Genomic DNA, 17,695 nt, shown 5'->3' on the forward strand with positions numbered 1-17,695 from the left:
ACTGTGCTAAATTGGTGAATGTGAACTGGACTAAATGCAGCATGGTAGAGCCTATGGGCCCTCTGAAAACCAGCTCTGGTACACGTGAAATTTCAAGTTCTTCTCACTGAATTATTCAGCTGTCTTTTTTTTTTTTTTTTTTAATATTTTGTCATTAAGTATCATAGGATTTTTGTGTTCTTCCAAGTTCACTGGCAGTTCTGTCAGTCAGGGATATGAGAAAGTCATGTTGCTCATCAGTTGGGCTGTTCTGGCAAGAGCAAGGGTATAGATGCAATTGTTGTCCAACAGTCATCCTGCCAGAACATTGTTTTCCACCTGGGGAACTGGGCTAAACAGAAATGTTCCCTCAGACTCTCTAAATGATAGAAGTTCCTGTCTGCACTTGATGGATTCCTTGTAACCGTCTACACTTGATGGACTCGCTGACAGGGGTATAGGGACAAAATTGTCTTTTGGCAATAGGCTGTTTCACAGGTTTTGTCTGCAACCAGATGGGACAAATACCAATTTTTCTTTAGCTTAAGAAAAGTGGTCCATTTTCTTTTTGGTTTTTGCTTTTTCTTCTTAGCCAGCTAAATGTATCCGTTTGTAGAAAAGTGCTAGTATTTGAGTGCCAGTTAAAAATCTTTATTTCTTTATTTATTTTATGTGACTAGTGAATTTTCCATGTGTTTTTTCATTAGGTAACAAATCTATTGCAGAAGTACAGCTTTCACTGTAGATAGCAGAAAAGGATGAAGTAGCAGTAAGAAGTTGTACTGGACTAAATGAAACAGTTCCTGGTTTTATTGAAATTGTTATCAAACTACTTAATACCTTGAGCAAAACTCTTCAGGCTGTTCTGGAAGAAAATTATATAAAATAAGTATTTTTTTATTTAATTACAAGATCTACTTTTTGATTCTCTTAGTACTTGAAGACAGCTAAGGATTTTTATAGACATTTTCTGAATGTGGAGGACAGATTATCAGCAGGGAGTAGCTAATGGAAACTAGTACGAGAGCTTCAGGCTAGAAATACCACAAGGATCATGGCAATGACCTCAGACTAGTTGAAAATGTGTGTGGTGAAATAGGAGAGACAAGTCTTGAGGGTGTGGAAAGTAAGAACTGCATATTGAGGAATTTCTTCCACACTGCAAGAGTTGTTACTGTAATAAACTCGTGTCTGCGTAACTTTTGCAGAATTTGGTGATAAGGACACAAACTATGTGTTACATCTGTTTATCTGATAGCCGGGGGTGGCGGGGAGAACAATATGGGTCTACGCCACCCTTACAGACTTATATATTACAATTTCATCAAATGAAAATCAAAGGAAAATTGGAAGGATCTTGGCATTTTGTTAGGGGGAAAAAATTGTAAACTGGATTTCAAGGAAATGCTTGGCAGTTTTTATTGTGATCCCCTCTGGATTGTCCTGAAGTGTCCCAGGAAATAGCTGTCATCAAGATTTTAAGTTATCCCTAGTTTTTAAAACTGATGCAAGTCTCAACTAATGATTCGACATAAACATGAGGTGCATTTTCTCACATTTGCTTGTTGGCGTTGCTGCTAACTTCTGTGTGAGGGAAAGTGCAGACCAAGCTGGTGACTCAGTGGACGTATGGTGGAAGATCAAGCTAAACCAGCATGAAAAGACAAAGACTGTCCATCATCTCAAAAAGATGTGGTTAACTGATGGTTGAGTAAGGAGTGAAACAAATCTAATGACAACTTTACCAACTTCTAACTCAGCATTGTGTTATGTAATTTACTTTACAAAACATAGCTCAGCTTGATTTCTGGCAGTTCTCACTGCTTTTCCTCACCATGTACTCTGTATTTCTTTACCTTAAGATACATCTTTCTTTGCTAGTGCTTCTCATTTTCTATTCCTTATATATCCTGTACTAATTCCTAATATACTAATACACTTTTTTTGATGTTGTTATTCAACCAACAAGAGCTGGAGGCCTCCTGTACGTATCTTCCCCCTGTTTTAGTTACACTTAGCTTTGCACCTTTGATTTGAAGAAATTCCAGAGCTCCCAGTGCATTCAGGTTTTGATTGCTGTAGGCCAACCAGCTTTACTAATTACTTGACATTTTCAAATTGGACACAAAATTTCCAGAGGATACATAGATGGGCTGCGTCAGAAGAGAGTAGCAGTGCATTGTTCATGCCAGTGATTTCTGGTTCCGTGGGAAGGTTTCAATGCTCTAGCACCCAAGCACCCAACATCAGCCAAATGAAGATATTATCATCAGTTCATACTTCTCTTCAGACAAGAGCCCATGGATTAAGGTGTTGCTAAATGTCAGTAAGATTTTTCAGTGCAGAAATTTGCAAGATGCCTTGCCAACACAGGGAGTGTCCTGTAGCTTCACAGGAAAGAAGCTCGTGAACTCCAGTTTAAGCTTTGACGGTGTTTTATCTCACAACACTGAGGAGTTATTTAACTCCTCTGCCTCAGTTTTCTCGTCTTCATTATGAGAAGAGAATTATGAGAGGATTATGTGAGTACCAGTATTTTTCCATTTCAAATTCGTTGTGTGAGAGAATTAACTGATATTTGTAAAGGTCACAGAAGATGATTCAGTCCTGTTTGTTAACTTATTCTTGATTTATCAGGTACTTAACTTTGCTGTTGCGTGCTTCATGTTTTTCTCTCTTAAACAACCAGTTTGTAAGGATAATTCCTGTTCTGTAAGTTAAAGTTGTGATTAAAGCTCTTCTAAGCATCTAAGCAGCCCAGCGCTGAGATCACTGTTAGCAATGTAACCATGATAACGTGGTGCTTAGGCAGGGCTAGGTCAGCACCGTGTATTAGATGGAGGTGCTGAGACATGCGAGCTGCCTGTATAACATTAGCTTTTGCCTTTACCAGTTGCAACTAAGGAGTTACGATCTTACTGGTATGGGTACAGGGCTGAGTCATTTTGGTTATGCAGCTCCTTGCTCTAAAGCTAGCCTGGACCCCTTGAGTTCAGGTATGGTTCACCCTTACACCGTGTGGGCACGTCCTCAGCTGCTGAGTGGGTTTTACAGCCCAGTGGCAGCATCTGAGCCAAGCACCTTGCCACGAACCTGGGTTGTCTGTGTGAGCTGCAGCCGCAGCACACGCAGTCCTCGAGGCTGTGCTACCAGGACTGAAGGTGCAGGATGGCTCTGGGCACCATCTAAACCCAGCCAGGTTAACAGCGCAACGTTCCATTGCACTGTGTTGTGTTTCGTGTAGACCAGCCCTGAGAGAAATGACAGGATATTTTGCATGTCCTTCTGTCACTCCCCCTTGGCAAAGGGGGAGCAGAAAGTCTTTTGCTTTTGAAAGAGCCCTGTATGCAGGGAAGGAAAGGGTGATCATGTGGTGTGTTCACATGATCATCACCAGATCTGGGTTTTATGCTTGTAAACCTTTCTTTGAACATGTCCTTTCACCTCTTGGGTGTTTAATTTCCCCTACTATAAAACATACCTTTCTGTTGACAGGAATGTTGTGAAGCAATTTGTAAAGAGGTTTAAGTTTCTAAGGCCTGGCTTACATGTAAATGTTTTCTGCTATGGCCTATGTTTAATGCTGTGGCCTGTTGCCCATAGGGTGAAGAACGATCAGAAATTCCAGAGGTGTTTCTGAAACTAAATTATACCAGCATGGTGGAGAGAAAAGTTTAACATCGCAGTGTGCCTTGTAGCTGTAGCAAAGCCCAGGGCTGGCAGTATCTGGGAGCACCTAGAAGTGGTCGCCACAGTGTTGTCTGACTTGGGACTGTCACAACAGTTGCATGGTGTAGTTCCCTCGTTCACGCTCATCTTCATGCCTGTCTTCCTGAAGTAGCAGGGCATTTCACAGTCCTGTTTGGTTTGCGTTTTATAAAACTCAGTACAGTCTTCGTGTTGCAGGTAAATCCGTTGTAACAGAAGCATAAGTGCAAGAGGGACTTCAGGGTACATGGAGACATAAACATTCATTGTGTTTACCTTTCTTTCCAGCAGCTTTGCTCACGTATGTGATGTGCCCTAACAAAAAGTGTGCCTGAGTTATATTCTATTTCTTCTTGCTTTAATTCTCCACGGGAGTAATTTTTTAGCTGAAGGTAAAACAAACCTCAGAGCTCCAGCAGCTTCCATGAAGTTGGGCCTGTGGGTATTGCCCGTGTTCAGAGTTTCAGCCCAGCAATGTGTGGGAGAAAAATAATGTCAGTGACTTAAAAGAATGGATTTTGAGTCCCTTTATCCTGTCATGCTGAAGCTGGATTTTTAGAAGTGAGCAGTTAGTTTCGGCAAATAGGAAATGCCCTAAAGGATTGCTATATCATGATATGGATCAGACAACTCTAAGAGGAAAGGCAGTAGTTTTTTTTAAGGGCATGTGATTTAAGGGCAAGTAAGGAAAAAAGAATTTATTATGCCTTTGAAAATGTCTTTTAACCCTACAGTAAGATTGTGGCCAAAACGTTTCTCTGAGTTGTACGTTAAGGCTGTATATTTTAAGGCATGATCTTTTGGGATAACATGCATATTTGCTTTGAAAATCCAAGACCCAATGCTAACTGTAATTTTGTTTTGGATCAATATTTTGTGGCAGTATTGGGGGACAGGAAGAGTCAAGACTCTTCTGAAATGATTTAGACTTGTGTATAAGGAAGATTTTTCAACTCTACCATTTCTTTTGTGTTAACAATTTCAGTAGCTCAATATTCAGCATATTTTTAGTGGCCTGAAATGCAAAACCAGCATTTTCTGCATTCTGCACTAACTTTTAAACTGGGCAGAAAAGCAAGTCACACACACCTGCAAAACTGATAGGCAAAGTCTGTCTTTTTAGCCAAAAAATAATTTTTTCGCTATTTAACCCAAGACAGTTCCAAATGCCAAAATATAGAAGGTTCTTTATGTTCTTCCTAAGAACTGAAAGCTATCATCAGAAATGAATATGTTTATGCACATCTTGGAGCAGTGAAATAAATACAATCATTAAAAACATGTGTACTTAATTTTTTGTACAAATATAGTTAGTTTCTGAATTCTTAAGAATGTTTGGCTGCATAGAATATTTGAATGAGCACTAAAAAGCCAGTTTTACCTAGAAGAATGTATAAGAAATAAACGATGTCTCAAATTAAAATTGAAAAAAGGAAAAATAGTTTAATAACCCATACATTGGCATTAAAAATAAAATTCTTGAGAAAATTCTCCTCAGTCTTTGAAAGAAAACTAGTGACTTTTCAGTCTGAAACAATTTTTCTGCTGAAAGGAAAACAGAAGTTTGTGGTAGGATTCGTAAAGGGTCTGATTGCAATCTTAATGAAAGAAAAAGTATCAGCTCTTGATAACAGTAGGAAAATTATGTTAACAGCACAATTTTATAAAAGCAACCTAATATTAAATAATGGTTAGGTAATGTTGAGTAGTCTGTTTAGTATTCAGAAAAATTAACATCTTCCTTCCCTAGATACAAGCACAATTATCTACCAACTGATTGTAGGAACATCTACCTATGTATATGTTCATTTCTTCATAGCAATTATGGAAATATAGGGACAAAAATACTAAAGACTAAGAGGAAGGAGGGCTCATCTTAGATTAGAATGCTTTCTTTTCATTAAATGCGTTTGTATTCTAGGACCTTAGGTTTTCCCATTGCTTTGCTCGGTGTATGTACCTCAGGACTATAAGCTGCCCATCCCATTGCTGACGACTTTCAAGTCGGAATCATTGAGTTACCATCTAAGCTTTGTGATTTGCTGAGATTTGATGATGATTGATGGTAACTGCATCGAGGAACTTGTGTTCCCAACCCTCCTGTTTGTATTGGCTGTGGGAGAACAACATACTGTGCATCTACACTGCAATTACTATGGTGAATTGAGTTTGTGTAAAGTAGAATCATAGGAGAGTTTGTTTTAGCCTACCTGTGTTGGTTACTGGTAGATGCAAAGGCATGGCAGCACAGAATCTGCTCAGGCCCCAAAGTCTGCCTGAGGATGTAATAAAGACTTGAGCCGTTAGTTCAGCCTGAATGATGTCCTACCATGATGTCACTAGCAGCCTCCAAACTGTGAGGTGTAAAACTGCCCTGATTGTGTATCTCCATGAGCTGCAGTGAATTCAGTGTAGATATTTGTGTAATCACTAATTCTTGAGCAGATTTGATATTGTATTCCTTTTCCAAATACTATCCAATGGCTGTGTAGCTTTTGAACCATTTACAAAGCATTTCGCTGTGGCAATGCCTCTCAGAGAGCTGGTGGAAATACAAGCTTAAGTGGTATTTTTTTCTTTCTTTTCTGCATTTTTTTTCTCTTCCATCTCATTCTGGACTGCTAAACGTCTGCAAAGTGGATGCACCAATATATCTTGGGGGCCACCCAGCTGGAAAGCAGCTTGACAGAAAAGGATCTGTGGATCCTGGTGGACACCAAGTTGAACATGAACCAGCAATGTGCCCCTACAGCAAAGGTGGCCAATGGTATCCCATGCTGCATTAGACAAAGTATTGCCAGCAGGTGGAGGGAGGTGATCCTTCCCCTCTACTCAGCACTGGCGAGGCCACACCTGAAGTGCTGTGTCCAGTTCTGGGCTCCTCAGTACGAGAGAGACACGGACATACTGGCAAGAGTCCAACAAAAGGCCACAAGGATGATTAACTTGGTTGGAGCATCTCTCCTATGAGGAAAGGCTGAGAGAGCTGGGGCTGTTCAGCTTGGAGAAGAGAAGGCTCAGGGGGGCATCTCATCAATGTGTAAAAGTACCTGAAAGGAGAGTGCAAAGAAGATGGAGCCAGGCTCTTTTCAGTGATGCTCAGTGAAAGGATCAGAGGCAGTGGGCACCAGCTGAAGCATGAGATTCCCTCGGAACATCAGGAAACATACTTTCACTGTGAGGGTGACCAAACACTGGCAGAGGTTGCCTAGAGAGGTTGTGGAGTCTCCCTCCTTGGAGATATTCAAAAGCTGTCTGGCCACCATTCTGGGCAGCTGACCTCCAGAAGTGCCTTCCGACCTCAAACATTCTGTGGTTCTGTGATCTGCCATTTTAGTGTCTTTTGACACCACTGCAGAAGCTATACCTGCTCCATCTCTTGCAGATAGCAAGGAAGTAAAGGTGTTTCTTCCTGGCACAATGAAGTGCTGTACAAAGACACCTGAGATGGCTCGGAAAGAGCACAGTGTGGTCTCATCAATCCATGCCCAGGCAGGATATCCGTGCCTTGGGTACGGACTGAATATGTAGGCTCAGCTGGGCTTACAGTTCCTGTTTCCTCTGTATCCAAAGTAGTTTGGCGTTTGCCTCTGCATCTACTCCCTGGTGCTGTGGATCCCAGGAAATCTCATAGTTTGGCTGCAACCCTGTGGCAGCCTGTTTCCTGCTGTGCAGGTCCTCATGAGCCTTCCCACATTGGAGATGCTCCTGAGAAGACCTTTTGGTGGTCTTTAGGAGGCAGGCCCAGCATGGTCAGAGCTAATCAAGCCCGTCAAGTCCAGTCTGATTTCTGCTGTTGAGTGAGATGGCTCTTCTCAGTGCTTCAGTCCTTGGAGGTCTTTGCAGGTTGGGATGGCGTGGGACTGGGCTGTAGCAAAGCTAATGAGTCACACTCATCGTGCAGTACTGGCCAGTGGAGCTGGTTATGTGGGAGCCAGCATAGCCCTGGCAGGGTCAATACAGGGATCGTGGATGAAGTACTTAGTATCCTTTCACTGAGTCCCTCGTCTATATTACCCATGTTTTTTTCCATTACTGAGCATCTCACGGCTTCCCGTTCCCTGAAATAGAGAGTTAGCTATATCAGAACGGTGTTCTTTTTGTCCTGAGTGGATAAGAATGTCTGTATTTTGCAATTCGGCATCTAAGATTACTCATGTTTCTCCCTGAGTGCTAAGGATGACTATTAACACTGCTGTGAAACTGAAAGGAGCAGAAATTGCTCTTGGTTTTGTGTGAGACCTCAGTTTTACTCTTTCTAGGAGTTTCACCTAGGGCTTTATATTGTATGATGCCAGCAAATTGAATTATGAATATAAAATTACTAGCGCTAAAATGGAAATCTGTTTCGGGGGGGAGGGGTTGTTGGGTAAGTGCAAGGCTAAAATGCAAAATTTATGTTTAAGGGAAACTGGGTGATATAAAAGGATAAACTTTCTCAACTGCTTTAAAAAAAAGGTATCTTGTGGTTCACCAACACCTTCCACTGCAGAGCAAACTTGGTGTGTCTGGGAGTTTCCATTATCCTTCTTAAGGTAAACTTCTGGTTTATTTAACTGAAGAACAGTAAAAATACACTTCTCAGCAAAGTGCAGTACTGGAGCAAGGATATTTGTCAGGGCACAACCATATCACTGTTCTGTGCTCTATTCCAATAGCATGTTGAAAAGGAAAATGTTGTATGTGCTTTATGAGTACGGAGCGCGAGTTGATTTTTCTCTACTCATTACGGGCTTAGTCTGTGTTCCCCATGGACTTTGAAGCCCAGATCATTTCTGTGCGCTTAAGAATATGTAACTTGCTATTATATTTTGCTTGTAGGTGTTTTATATCTTCAGTATGGAGATGAAACAAAGCAGTTGAGGATGCCAAATGAAATCACAAGCACAGACACAATTCGTGCCCTTTTTGTAAGTGCCTTCCCCCAGCAGCTGACGATGAAAATGCTGGAATCACCCAGTGTGGCCATTTACATCAAGGATGAGAGCAGGAACATATACTATGAATTGTGTGATGTGAGGTAAGTAAACACAGAATTACAGCTGTTGGGCTTGGTTTGGTTTGTTGGGGTTTTTTTCTTCTTTTTGTAGTGCACTTACAGAATAAAAAGGAGTGGAGTTGATAAGTATCTGACAGATAGTGGCCTGGCCCATAAAGGCATGTTCAGTGGTATCTTGAGTAATATGGGAGGTTTGGTCTGACACTGCCTTCAGCTGTAGGTACAATATCTGTTGCACAAGCCATTGATAAATGGTGTACCTGTTCAAATATTCATATAATACATGCAGGTTCACATATTTAATATTTTATTGAATTTTAACTGAGACATAAATATTTAAAATGTAGAACACAAAATAAACATTTACAGAAAACCTGGGTTTTTTCTTTGCTGGCAGAGCAAAGCCTGATCCCTGTGAGCCTGAAGTTACAAATATGAATGTCGCTGACGTCCTCACAACAGTGCCAATTGCTCCTCATCTAACACTGCTAAAGATCTGTGGCACCAGTGACCGCTGCCGCAGCAGCCCCACCACCTTCCTATTTTTATGTCAGGATGCAGCAACTGATGCAGTTGCTTCACTTCACTAATTCAGAGCTTGGCTGATAAATGATCTGACAAACATCTGGGTGCATCTTTCTATCCTTTATTTTGTGGGAATGCAGCTGCTTAATTAACCATGTTCCTTCAGTCCTGATGTCTGTGCTTTTCAAGCAGAAGGACCAGGTTCTCGGGGTTCCTAGAAAGTCCCAAATCACACAGCAGCAAAGCTCTCGGGCACACCTCAGACACATTACACTCTGTAAATCTGCAAGGAAATACGGTGGGCTTTGGTGCTATCCTTTTCGTAAGAAGTTGTGTGATAAAAAGTATGGACAGAGGAGCATAAGAAGATGAAGAAGAAAGCAGAAAAGGTGTTTCCTCTCTGCCAGTCTACCACTAGTGCAGGAAAATGATGTGAAAGCAAGGGAAGCGTGCTGTCCACTGCAGCTTGTTTCTTCTGGAGATCCTGTGGCTCAGGTGGTTCTCCATGTAATGTTGTAGCTAAAAGAGCAAGTTGGAGCTTTTCTAGCCTTGCCACTTCCAGTTCTCCCATTCCTCTTCCTAGTCTTTGAACAGCACCACACTCCATTTTTTCTCCTCTGTCTTGCTTTCCTTAGGCTGTCTATCCAGTGTCTTGTCATTAGCCAACCTCTTGGATTTCAGTTTCTGTTTTTTTTATCTTCCTTGCTTTGCAGACTCCCACACCCCTGTTTGGCCACTGTCATGCCTATGTGAAAACCCATCTGATTTTTTGCATCATCATTCACCATGTGCTCAAGTTTCTTATACATCAAACAGTCTATTCACAAGATTGGATCAACTGATTAAATCAAGATACAGGTTACTACATCTCTGTTGCCGAGCACATTATTGCCAACCATCATGTGGCCATCAGCTCCTTCTCTCACACTTTATCCCTCCATCTTCCCTTGAGTTTCAGACTTAACAGTTTATGAATTCATCTCCTCCCTGCCCCCAAGAATGTGGTTGTTGATTATCTTAATACCACTCCACTTTTTTTGCCCTTGTTCCCATTGCAGGCGTCACTCTGCCAACCTCAGGCCTCGCTCAATCCCAACATCTGCTTCCTCTGTTCCTATGCCTGTATTGTAGAGCATTTCTAGAGGAAATCCTATGAGCCAGCTGACTTCCTCCATAACAAAATTCCCTCCTTCACTTCTGCCACCCTTCTCACTAAGGAAACCTCAGCAATTCCAGCTAAATGGAGTCCAAAGCATGCATTACCAGCTGCATTTTAACTGCTCTTGAATAATTTCCACAATAGTTTCTCCATTTCTGTTCCTTACTCTTCACAAGATCTTGCCAGTGTCTCCCCTCAGAGAACAGATGAAATACCATTTTTCTCTCCTTTGCTTCCCATGTCTTCCTTCAATTCTCTTCTTCCTTGTCTTAAACACGGGTGTTCCACTGAACTCTTTAAGCTCTCCACCTCCCTTGGAGGTTGTCTCATGTTCCTCTGTGCCTTGCATCCCTTGCTTTGTCTTTTTATTAATTTATTACTCTATTGAAGTGCCTATTCTTACATTGCTAACATGTTTCTGTGCCTCCCAACAAAACTGTCCCTGAACACAACATGCATTTCCACTTCCCAACCCATCTCCTTTCTCTCTTGCACTGAGCAGTCACTACAACTGCTGGCTGGAGTTTCACTCTTCTAATTCTGTCCTAGACCCATTTCCAACCTGTCTGGAGTTTTCTTCTTCTAATTCCAACTTGTCTTTTGTTCCGTCCTGTTCCATTGCAACTGTGAAAGTGAACAAATGGACAGCTTTTGTAAACACCCTTTTCCTCTCAGATCTCTCATGTACTTTTAATGTTTTCTTCTTGAAACTTTGATCTCCCTTTGTTTCCATGGCTGTTCTTTCCTGATTTCTTCCTGTCTCACTCCTCTCCTTTCAGGTATCATTCGAGAGGTCCTCTTCTCAAACATTGATTTTCTGTTGTGTTTTTTCAGGGCTTTGTCCTCCTTTCTTTTCCTTGTCTGTACCTGTCTCCATCATCTTATCCCTGTGGATTAGTTGAATTGTCATACCTACCTGGGTGGCTCTCCCATTTATTTTTCTATCTCTCCTTTAGGATGGGATTCATTTGACCAAATGGAGATTTTTAGATCCATATTTCAAGCTGGTTGTGATTAATCATGTAAGATTGTCTCATAAATTATATGGCCAGAAAACTTAGCTGTTGATGTCTTCCCTGTGAATGTCTGTAGTTGGATTACATGAATCCTACCTCTTCTGTCCAGACTAAAATCTTGATCTTCTCTTTTAATGTAGTCTCATGGACCATTAGTTTCACCCTAGCTTATGTTCTCCTTCATTAGGCCTTCACCCTCTCTCCCCTTTTCTTTTTTTTTTTTTTTAAATCACTGGGGGCAAAGCACTATCTTTCCACCTTAAGCCCATAACCTGGTCCTTTTCTTAAAGTGGCTCAGGGCTCTGCATCCAGTGCAGATTTCAGACTTTTCTGCATAACATCCCTATGATGCAGCGTTTGCTTTCCCACCACATAGTGAAAAAAAACTCAGCTAATTCATCAGCTTTTTAATAGCAACTGCTGTAATGGTCTTTTCTCAGCAGTTGATGCAGGTAATCTTGCTCGCTCTTACCCATTCAAATGAAGCAACAGAGATCATTCTCCTAGTTTGACAAGCAGACTGTTTCACGTGCATTTTTTTCATTTGTCCTCTGGCTGTATCTTTTCCATCTCATTAAATACAAACTACTTGTCTTCATTATGAGGGCTCCTCCAAGCCCACTTCAATGCTACTTTTCATTTCTTGTTCAGTACCAAGTGCCATCTGCTTCCACTTGGTGAATAATGCCAACTTTCATTCTACATGTCTTTAATTTTCAAACAAGTGCCTTCATGCTCTCTCTGAGGCAGCCTTCTAATGCGTTTGGAAGGCGTCCTCCGCAGACATCCGCAAAGCCACTGCACTGGTCTCCTTCCACTCCCCCCTTCCTGCTCTCTCTGCTGCACTGCCTACTCAGAGCATGCCCACAGTCCCAGGATCTGTTTATTGCTCCTCTGGCTATGGTCTTATTTCTTTTTGTTCCCTTATGTTTCTGCAGCTATCCTGCTGTCTTTTGTGTCTTCCGTACACTGGTGAAGAGGTGGTATTCCTGGGGTGTTTGTACAGCACACACAGATCAATGCGACCTTTGAACATGCCAAGGGCATCTGGGAGCTACAGTAATGCAAATAATAGTAATAATAAAAGTACAGTAATATATACCTGTTATCAGTAATCTTTATCTTAGAATAGCAACATGAGGTGAAATAGAATTCACTTCAGAGATCAAATGTGTAGTATTTTGGTGCTTTGCCTTGCAGCAATGTTTTACTTTAAAGTGTCATGTTTCTACAAGAAATATTTATGGAGAATGCTTTTAAAACAAACTCCAGCTAGTTGAGGTACCATCTCATAGCCATCAGACAGAAAAGACAGCAGATAAAATTTATTTAAATGAATAATATACCATTTCTTGAACTGAAGATGAGAGAGCTTGCTTTGTATCGAAAAGAACATATTTCCAAGTCCAAGGCAGAAAATGGTAACAGAATCCCAGTGCAAGTCTCAGAGCGAAAGGGTCACATTTGCAAGATGGAAAACAGTTTATGTTACCATCAATAATTGAAGAACTTGAACTTGCCGCAAGGTAGCTATTTTCCTATGCAGTCTACAAGTAAACACTCATAAATACTAAACTTCTCATCGGCCCTGCAGTTCTTAAACAGAAGGCACCGATCTGTCTCTTAAGCTGTGGGGTTTCTTTAATAACTACTTGACATCTACAAGAGCAGCACAAGTTCTGACTAGTTTCCCATTCAAAGCAATCACTGATTGTGATATGACATTGTAAGGAAGAAATTGGACCTGCCCAAGAATCCTTTCCTTCATTTTTAAATGATAATCCCAGTGATTAAGATCAGTTCACTAGACTTGTAGCTGCACCTGGAGGAAAGGAATTCAGTCACATGTGTAAGTAAATTCTCTAGAGATCACTACTGGGAAATGAAAGGAATCGCAGCTTTGAAAGGATGTAAGTGAGCGTAGATTGGAGCCTTTGCTGCTGCTTAAATGTGAGCAAGGGACCAGCAGAACTCACTGCAAGTGCCTAAGCCATAAAATTATTGGAAGGTAGGTTTTGAAACAAAATAGAAAACTAATGTCGTTTAACTCTTTCCTAAATGTAGTAGTTTAAAAGTAGACTAATGAATGACAAAGTGTTGCATCCTTATTAAACAAAAATATTCTCTTTGGGCTTTCCATCTAAACCATTTCTGTGGTAGCTTTCATCAAAACTTTTGCGTGTTTATTTGGTTTTGTAGTTCCCATTTTTTCCCTTAAAAACCTGTCTGTATTACAGATAAAGTTTAGAGGAAGGATTTACCTGCTGCTGAATTTTTAGCTTTTGTGGATTTTTTTTCAGGTTTCTGAGCAAGCTGATAATTAGAATTGCCTCAAGAATAATTGCAGTTAGAAAGACTGCTTTTCTTTTGATACTCTTGCTTCTTAGAATAGCAAAAATTTATGTGGGCTGAGTACACAATAAAACATGTAAATATTAACTAAATCCTTGTGAGTGCCGTGTACACGTTGAAGCTCTATTGTCTTCAAAGTGTTTTTACTCTATGGCAGGATCTTGAAAGAAACTTAACACTATCTAATTTTTATGGGTGTGGACTTGAAGCAAAAGAATGATACTTCCCATGGGAAAGAGAATCAAAGTAGGCTTTTGTTTGTTTGTGTGTGTCTCATTTATGGCATTTAGGTTTTTCTTATAGGTCAGCTGCAGACCTACTATGTTTGTCTGTTACCTGAAACTTTTGGGCAGCAAAGTAAATAAAACTACTTTCATCTGTTATCATTGCTGATTCTTTTGATTCCAGGAATATTCAAGACCGATCTTTCCTTAAAGTTTACAACAAAGATCCTGCACATGCATTTAATCACACTTCCAGAGCTGTAAATGGAGATATAAGGGTAAGTACTAGTGCTGCATTTATACTCCTCTTTCCTCCAGCTTTTATGTTAAAAGTTGAAATTCTTAACTGTACTATGTACACAGCAATTAATAAAATTGAGGGTACATGTGAGACACATTATAGAGAAGAGGGAATTGATAATGCTTACCATAATGTCTCTTAACTGCTTTGCTTTTTCCAATTACTTGCCCTAAGCGTTAACTGTTTTTGTTCTTGTTTACTGGCATTAAAGCATGTGAATGAAAACACAGCCTTTAATTACTTATTTTGGGACACAGACAAGGCTCGGAGCTTATACAACTTCTTATTTCATGTTTCCAAACCCTTTACAGCGAAGTACGGCATTCCAGCAAGGCTTCAGCATGGACTGATTTGCAGTAGCTGAGCAGATGTACCTAGCTTGAAGTCTAGTGAAACATTTTGTAAATGACCATTTCAAATAAGAAATTCTGATAAATACCCATTGTGGTGTGAATTGTTTTGCTTTTTTCTAAAATTTTCTACCTGTACTGACCATGGACTAGTATATTTGCATTTTCGAGTGAACATTTTGCATTGAGAAACTATAGCAAAGGCATTCGAAACATGTTCAATTTCTCTCTGTTACTGTCTATCTTTTGCTGGACTGTAATCTCCCACCTTGATGCCGAGAGAGCAGGAGATGTGGCTGTGCAGCACCTCTTCCACCTTGTTACCCGCAGCTAACGTTGCAGCGGCGGGAGGTGGTGATGGTGAGATTACACAACCTCATCTCCTCCCCACCCATCCTAGGTCTGTGCCCGGGAAACGGTACAACCAAATGAGCTCAATGGGGCCAGAAGGGAATGCCACTGCTGTCCTGCCTGCTTTGTGGCTTCTATGTGTGCTCCAAAGCTGATTGAGCTGCGCAGAAAATGTCCCGTGAAGTGATTTGCTTAATTGTACGTTTGCTTCTTGGTCTCATTATCAGTTCTGAGCATGTCACACTGATTTATTATTAATATTTCATGTAAGTACTTCTGCTGTTTCAATAGTTTAGGGCCTCATTATTTTAGAAAGACTGCAAGTTTATTTACAGGCACTACTCTCAACCACCTCTCATTTACGTACTTCAATTATAAAATGGTCCTTTTGATAGGTCAGAAATCTAATTACTTGATTATTCACACTGCTGTGCACACACCGTGAGAGAGCAAATAGTTGTGCTTCAGAAGGCTGATGTGATAGTTTTTAGTGTCTTCTTTAAGGTCCTGAAATCCTTCCATTCTAGGTGTAATCCTGTACCAAACATATCTCATTCACATTCGAAGGCGTGACATACTGCCATTGTGCATTATGGCATTAACTCATGTAACAATTTCGCTGTGGCTGTACAAAGTTGTGCTATATGTGTGCAGCGGATGCTGAATGTAGCTACTGTGGCTTTATTTGTGTGCTCTAGACGTGCTTTCAGATATAGTTAACTACTGTTTTAGCTACATATATTCAAAAGCAAAGATTAGTTCTTTGGCCCTCTTCCAGGCATTTACTGCCTAACAGAGTTGTTTTGAACACAGGTGCTGCTTCTGTGCAAAAACTGTAATAATTTGCATTGCTTACTTTAAAATACTGTACAACAGTACAGTGCAACACTTTACACCTCCTGGTTATGGCTGAGTTATGTCTCTTTGCCTATAATACAAAACTAATGGTGACACAGTGATGACCTTTGCAGAAGTGGTGGTTTCAAGGTAGAATATTGTATTTTGCCTGCTGAAATGCCAAAGATGCCATTTCAAAATTCTGTGCATCCAACAAAACTGGTATTTTCTCATTTGACTTTTCCTGTGCATTGGCAAATTTCTCGTCTTTCTGGTCTGAGAGGTGAAGTTAGAGCCAGGATGTTCATAGGGGCTTTATGGAGAAACATGCAAAAAGTCTTCCCTTTGATCTATGTGAACTTCTGCACTTCAAAGTTATGAGCATGGAAACAAGCGATTGCTTGAGCTCCGGAAATAACGAAACCTGTTTGTCTAAGGATGTGTGTTTTCTGGTTGGGTTCTTCCTTGTGCAGCAATGAATGCTCAGATCCTGACTGAAGCTCTTCCTAAAGTAGAGGGATTTAATAGTGCGCTCTCTGATCCTCATCCTCCGCAGTCTAAAAAGCTGGAGCACATGCTGCAACTTTTCCTCTGTTCGGCAGAAGTACTGTAGGATATTCTCGCAAATCTCTAATTTGGCAAAATTGTTGGGGACATAGTAGTCTAATGGTTTCTACCCTTTGCTTAAATCTGGTTGAAATTTGCCTACAGATTCACAGGTTATTAGGTCAGGGGAGACAACCACCAATAAGCAGACGAATTACCTATCCCTCTTCCCTTAGCAAACCAGACTAAAGGGGGTGGAAATGCGGGGGGAGTGAGAAACATGTACATTTTATGTACTGGTATTGCATGGTACCCAAAAGATTGTGGAAGAAGCTTTGCTTCTCATCTCTCCTTCTGTGTTTGTGCATCTTTGCATTGGATGAATTGACGTTCTTCAATTTCATGTGATACATGAATGCTAAATTCACTACAGTGGAAAGTAGAGAGTAACTCTGGTAACCACTGCGCTCTGCATCATGGTTAACTCTTTCAAAAAAACGACAGAAAAGTAGCTTGTTGTCAGACTGGTTGAAAGAACAGTATTTAGAATATCATGAATTAGCCATTGTGAGTACATTTTTCCATGATGATACAATGAGCGTGGTTGTCTCCCCTGGCATATGTGAGTTAAAGCTATGGTTTTTCGAGGTTTGGGAAGTTTTGCCTTTACAGGTTTTTCTACTGTTTGATGATGTTCAGGCTTCCATTCATGTGATTTATAATCATTTCCATGTAACAGACCCAAAATAATCTCAGAAAATAATGTTAGCTGCCAGCTTGGACACCTGTTTTAACTACCAAACAGATGTGAGACCTGTATAAGAATTGGCAGTAACACTTGAAGTATTAAGTATTATCCATATGGACAAGAAGACTCAGAATGTGCGAGAGGAATGTGGGATCTGTGAGTTTCAGATCTCCTATCAAACCACTCAGCTTTCTATTTTTCTTGGTCTTCTTTGTGTTTCGTGCATTTTTCTGAATGGGCCGTGTTTGAGAAAAGGGGGTTTGCTTGGGGCCTAAGCAAGTTCTAAAGGACAGTTTCTCCCGAAATCCTTGAGTGCCTTATTTGTGCCGTGACCATTTATATCTTGAAGGGCATGTTTGTTTGACAGGTCTGCCATGTTGAATGCTGTTCAAGCAAGAGGTAGCCACATAAGTGCTGTCTCACTGAATATTTGTGTTTGTGCTCTTCCTTTTTTTAATTATTCCTTTCCCAAAATGCATGCTGAAAATCTGTAGCAGCTGTTTTCCTTGGAGAAATGTATCTTCACATTGCTGCGCTTCATTCATTTATTCCTTAGCCTGAGCTTGTAACATTTATCAGCACTTTCTAGCTCTCTGTGCA

The 17,695-nt window shown here is 40.7% G+C and overlaps 1 protein-coding gene across 4 annotated transcripts in view; it reads left to right on the forward strand.

Moving 5' to 3' along the window:
* The window catches only part of KIAA1217 (KIAA1217 ortholog), a 176,453-nt gene that overhangs the window by 88,125 nt on the left and 70,633 nt on the right, over positions 1 to 17,695 (forward strand). For all 4 annotated transcript variants that reach the window (XM_009634534.2, XM_035890155.1, XM_035890154.1 and 1 more), the window contains exons 3-4: positions 8,509 to 8,707; positions 14,147 to 14,240. In XM_009634534.2, the coding sequence (XP_009632829.1) occupies positions 8,509 to 8,707; positions 14,147 to 14,240 (293 nt within the window). The remainder of the gene's footprint in view (positions 1 to 8,508; positions 8,708 to 14,146; positions 14,241 to 17,695) is intronic.

Source organism: Egretta garzetta, unplaced genomic scaffold, assembly GCF_000687185.1.
Source record: "Egretta garzetta isolate BGI_Z169 unplaced genomic scaffold, ASM68718v1 scaffold142, whole genome shotgun sequence".
Classification (NCBI taxonomy): Eukaryota; Metazoa; Chordata; class Aves; order Pelecaniformes; family Ardeidae; genus Egretta; species Egretta garzetta.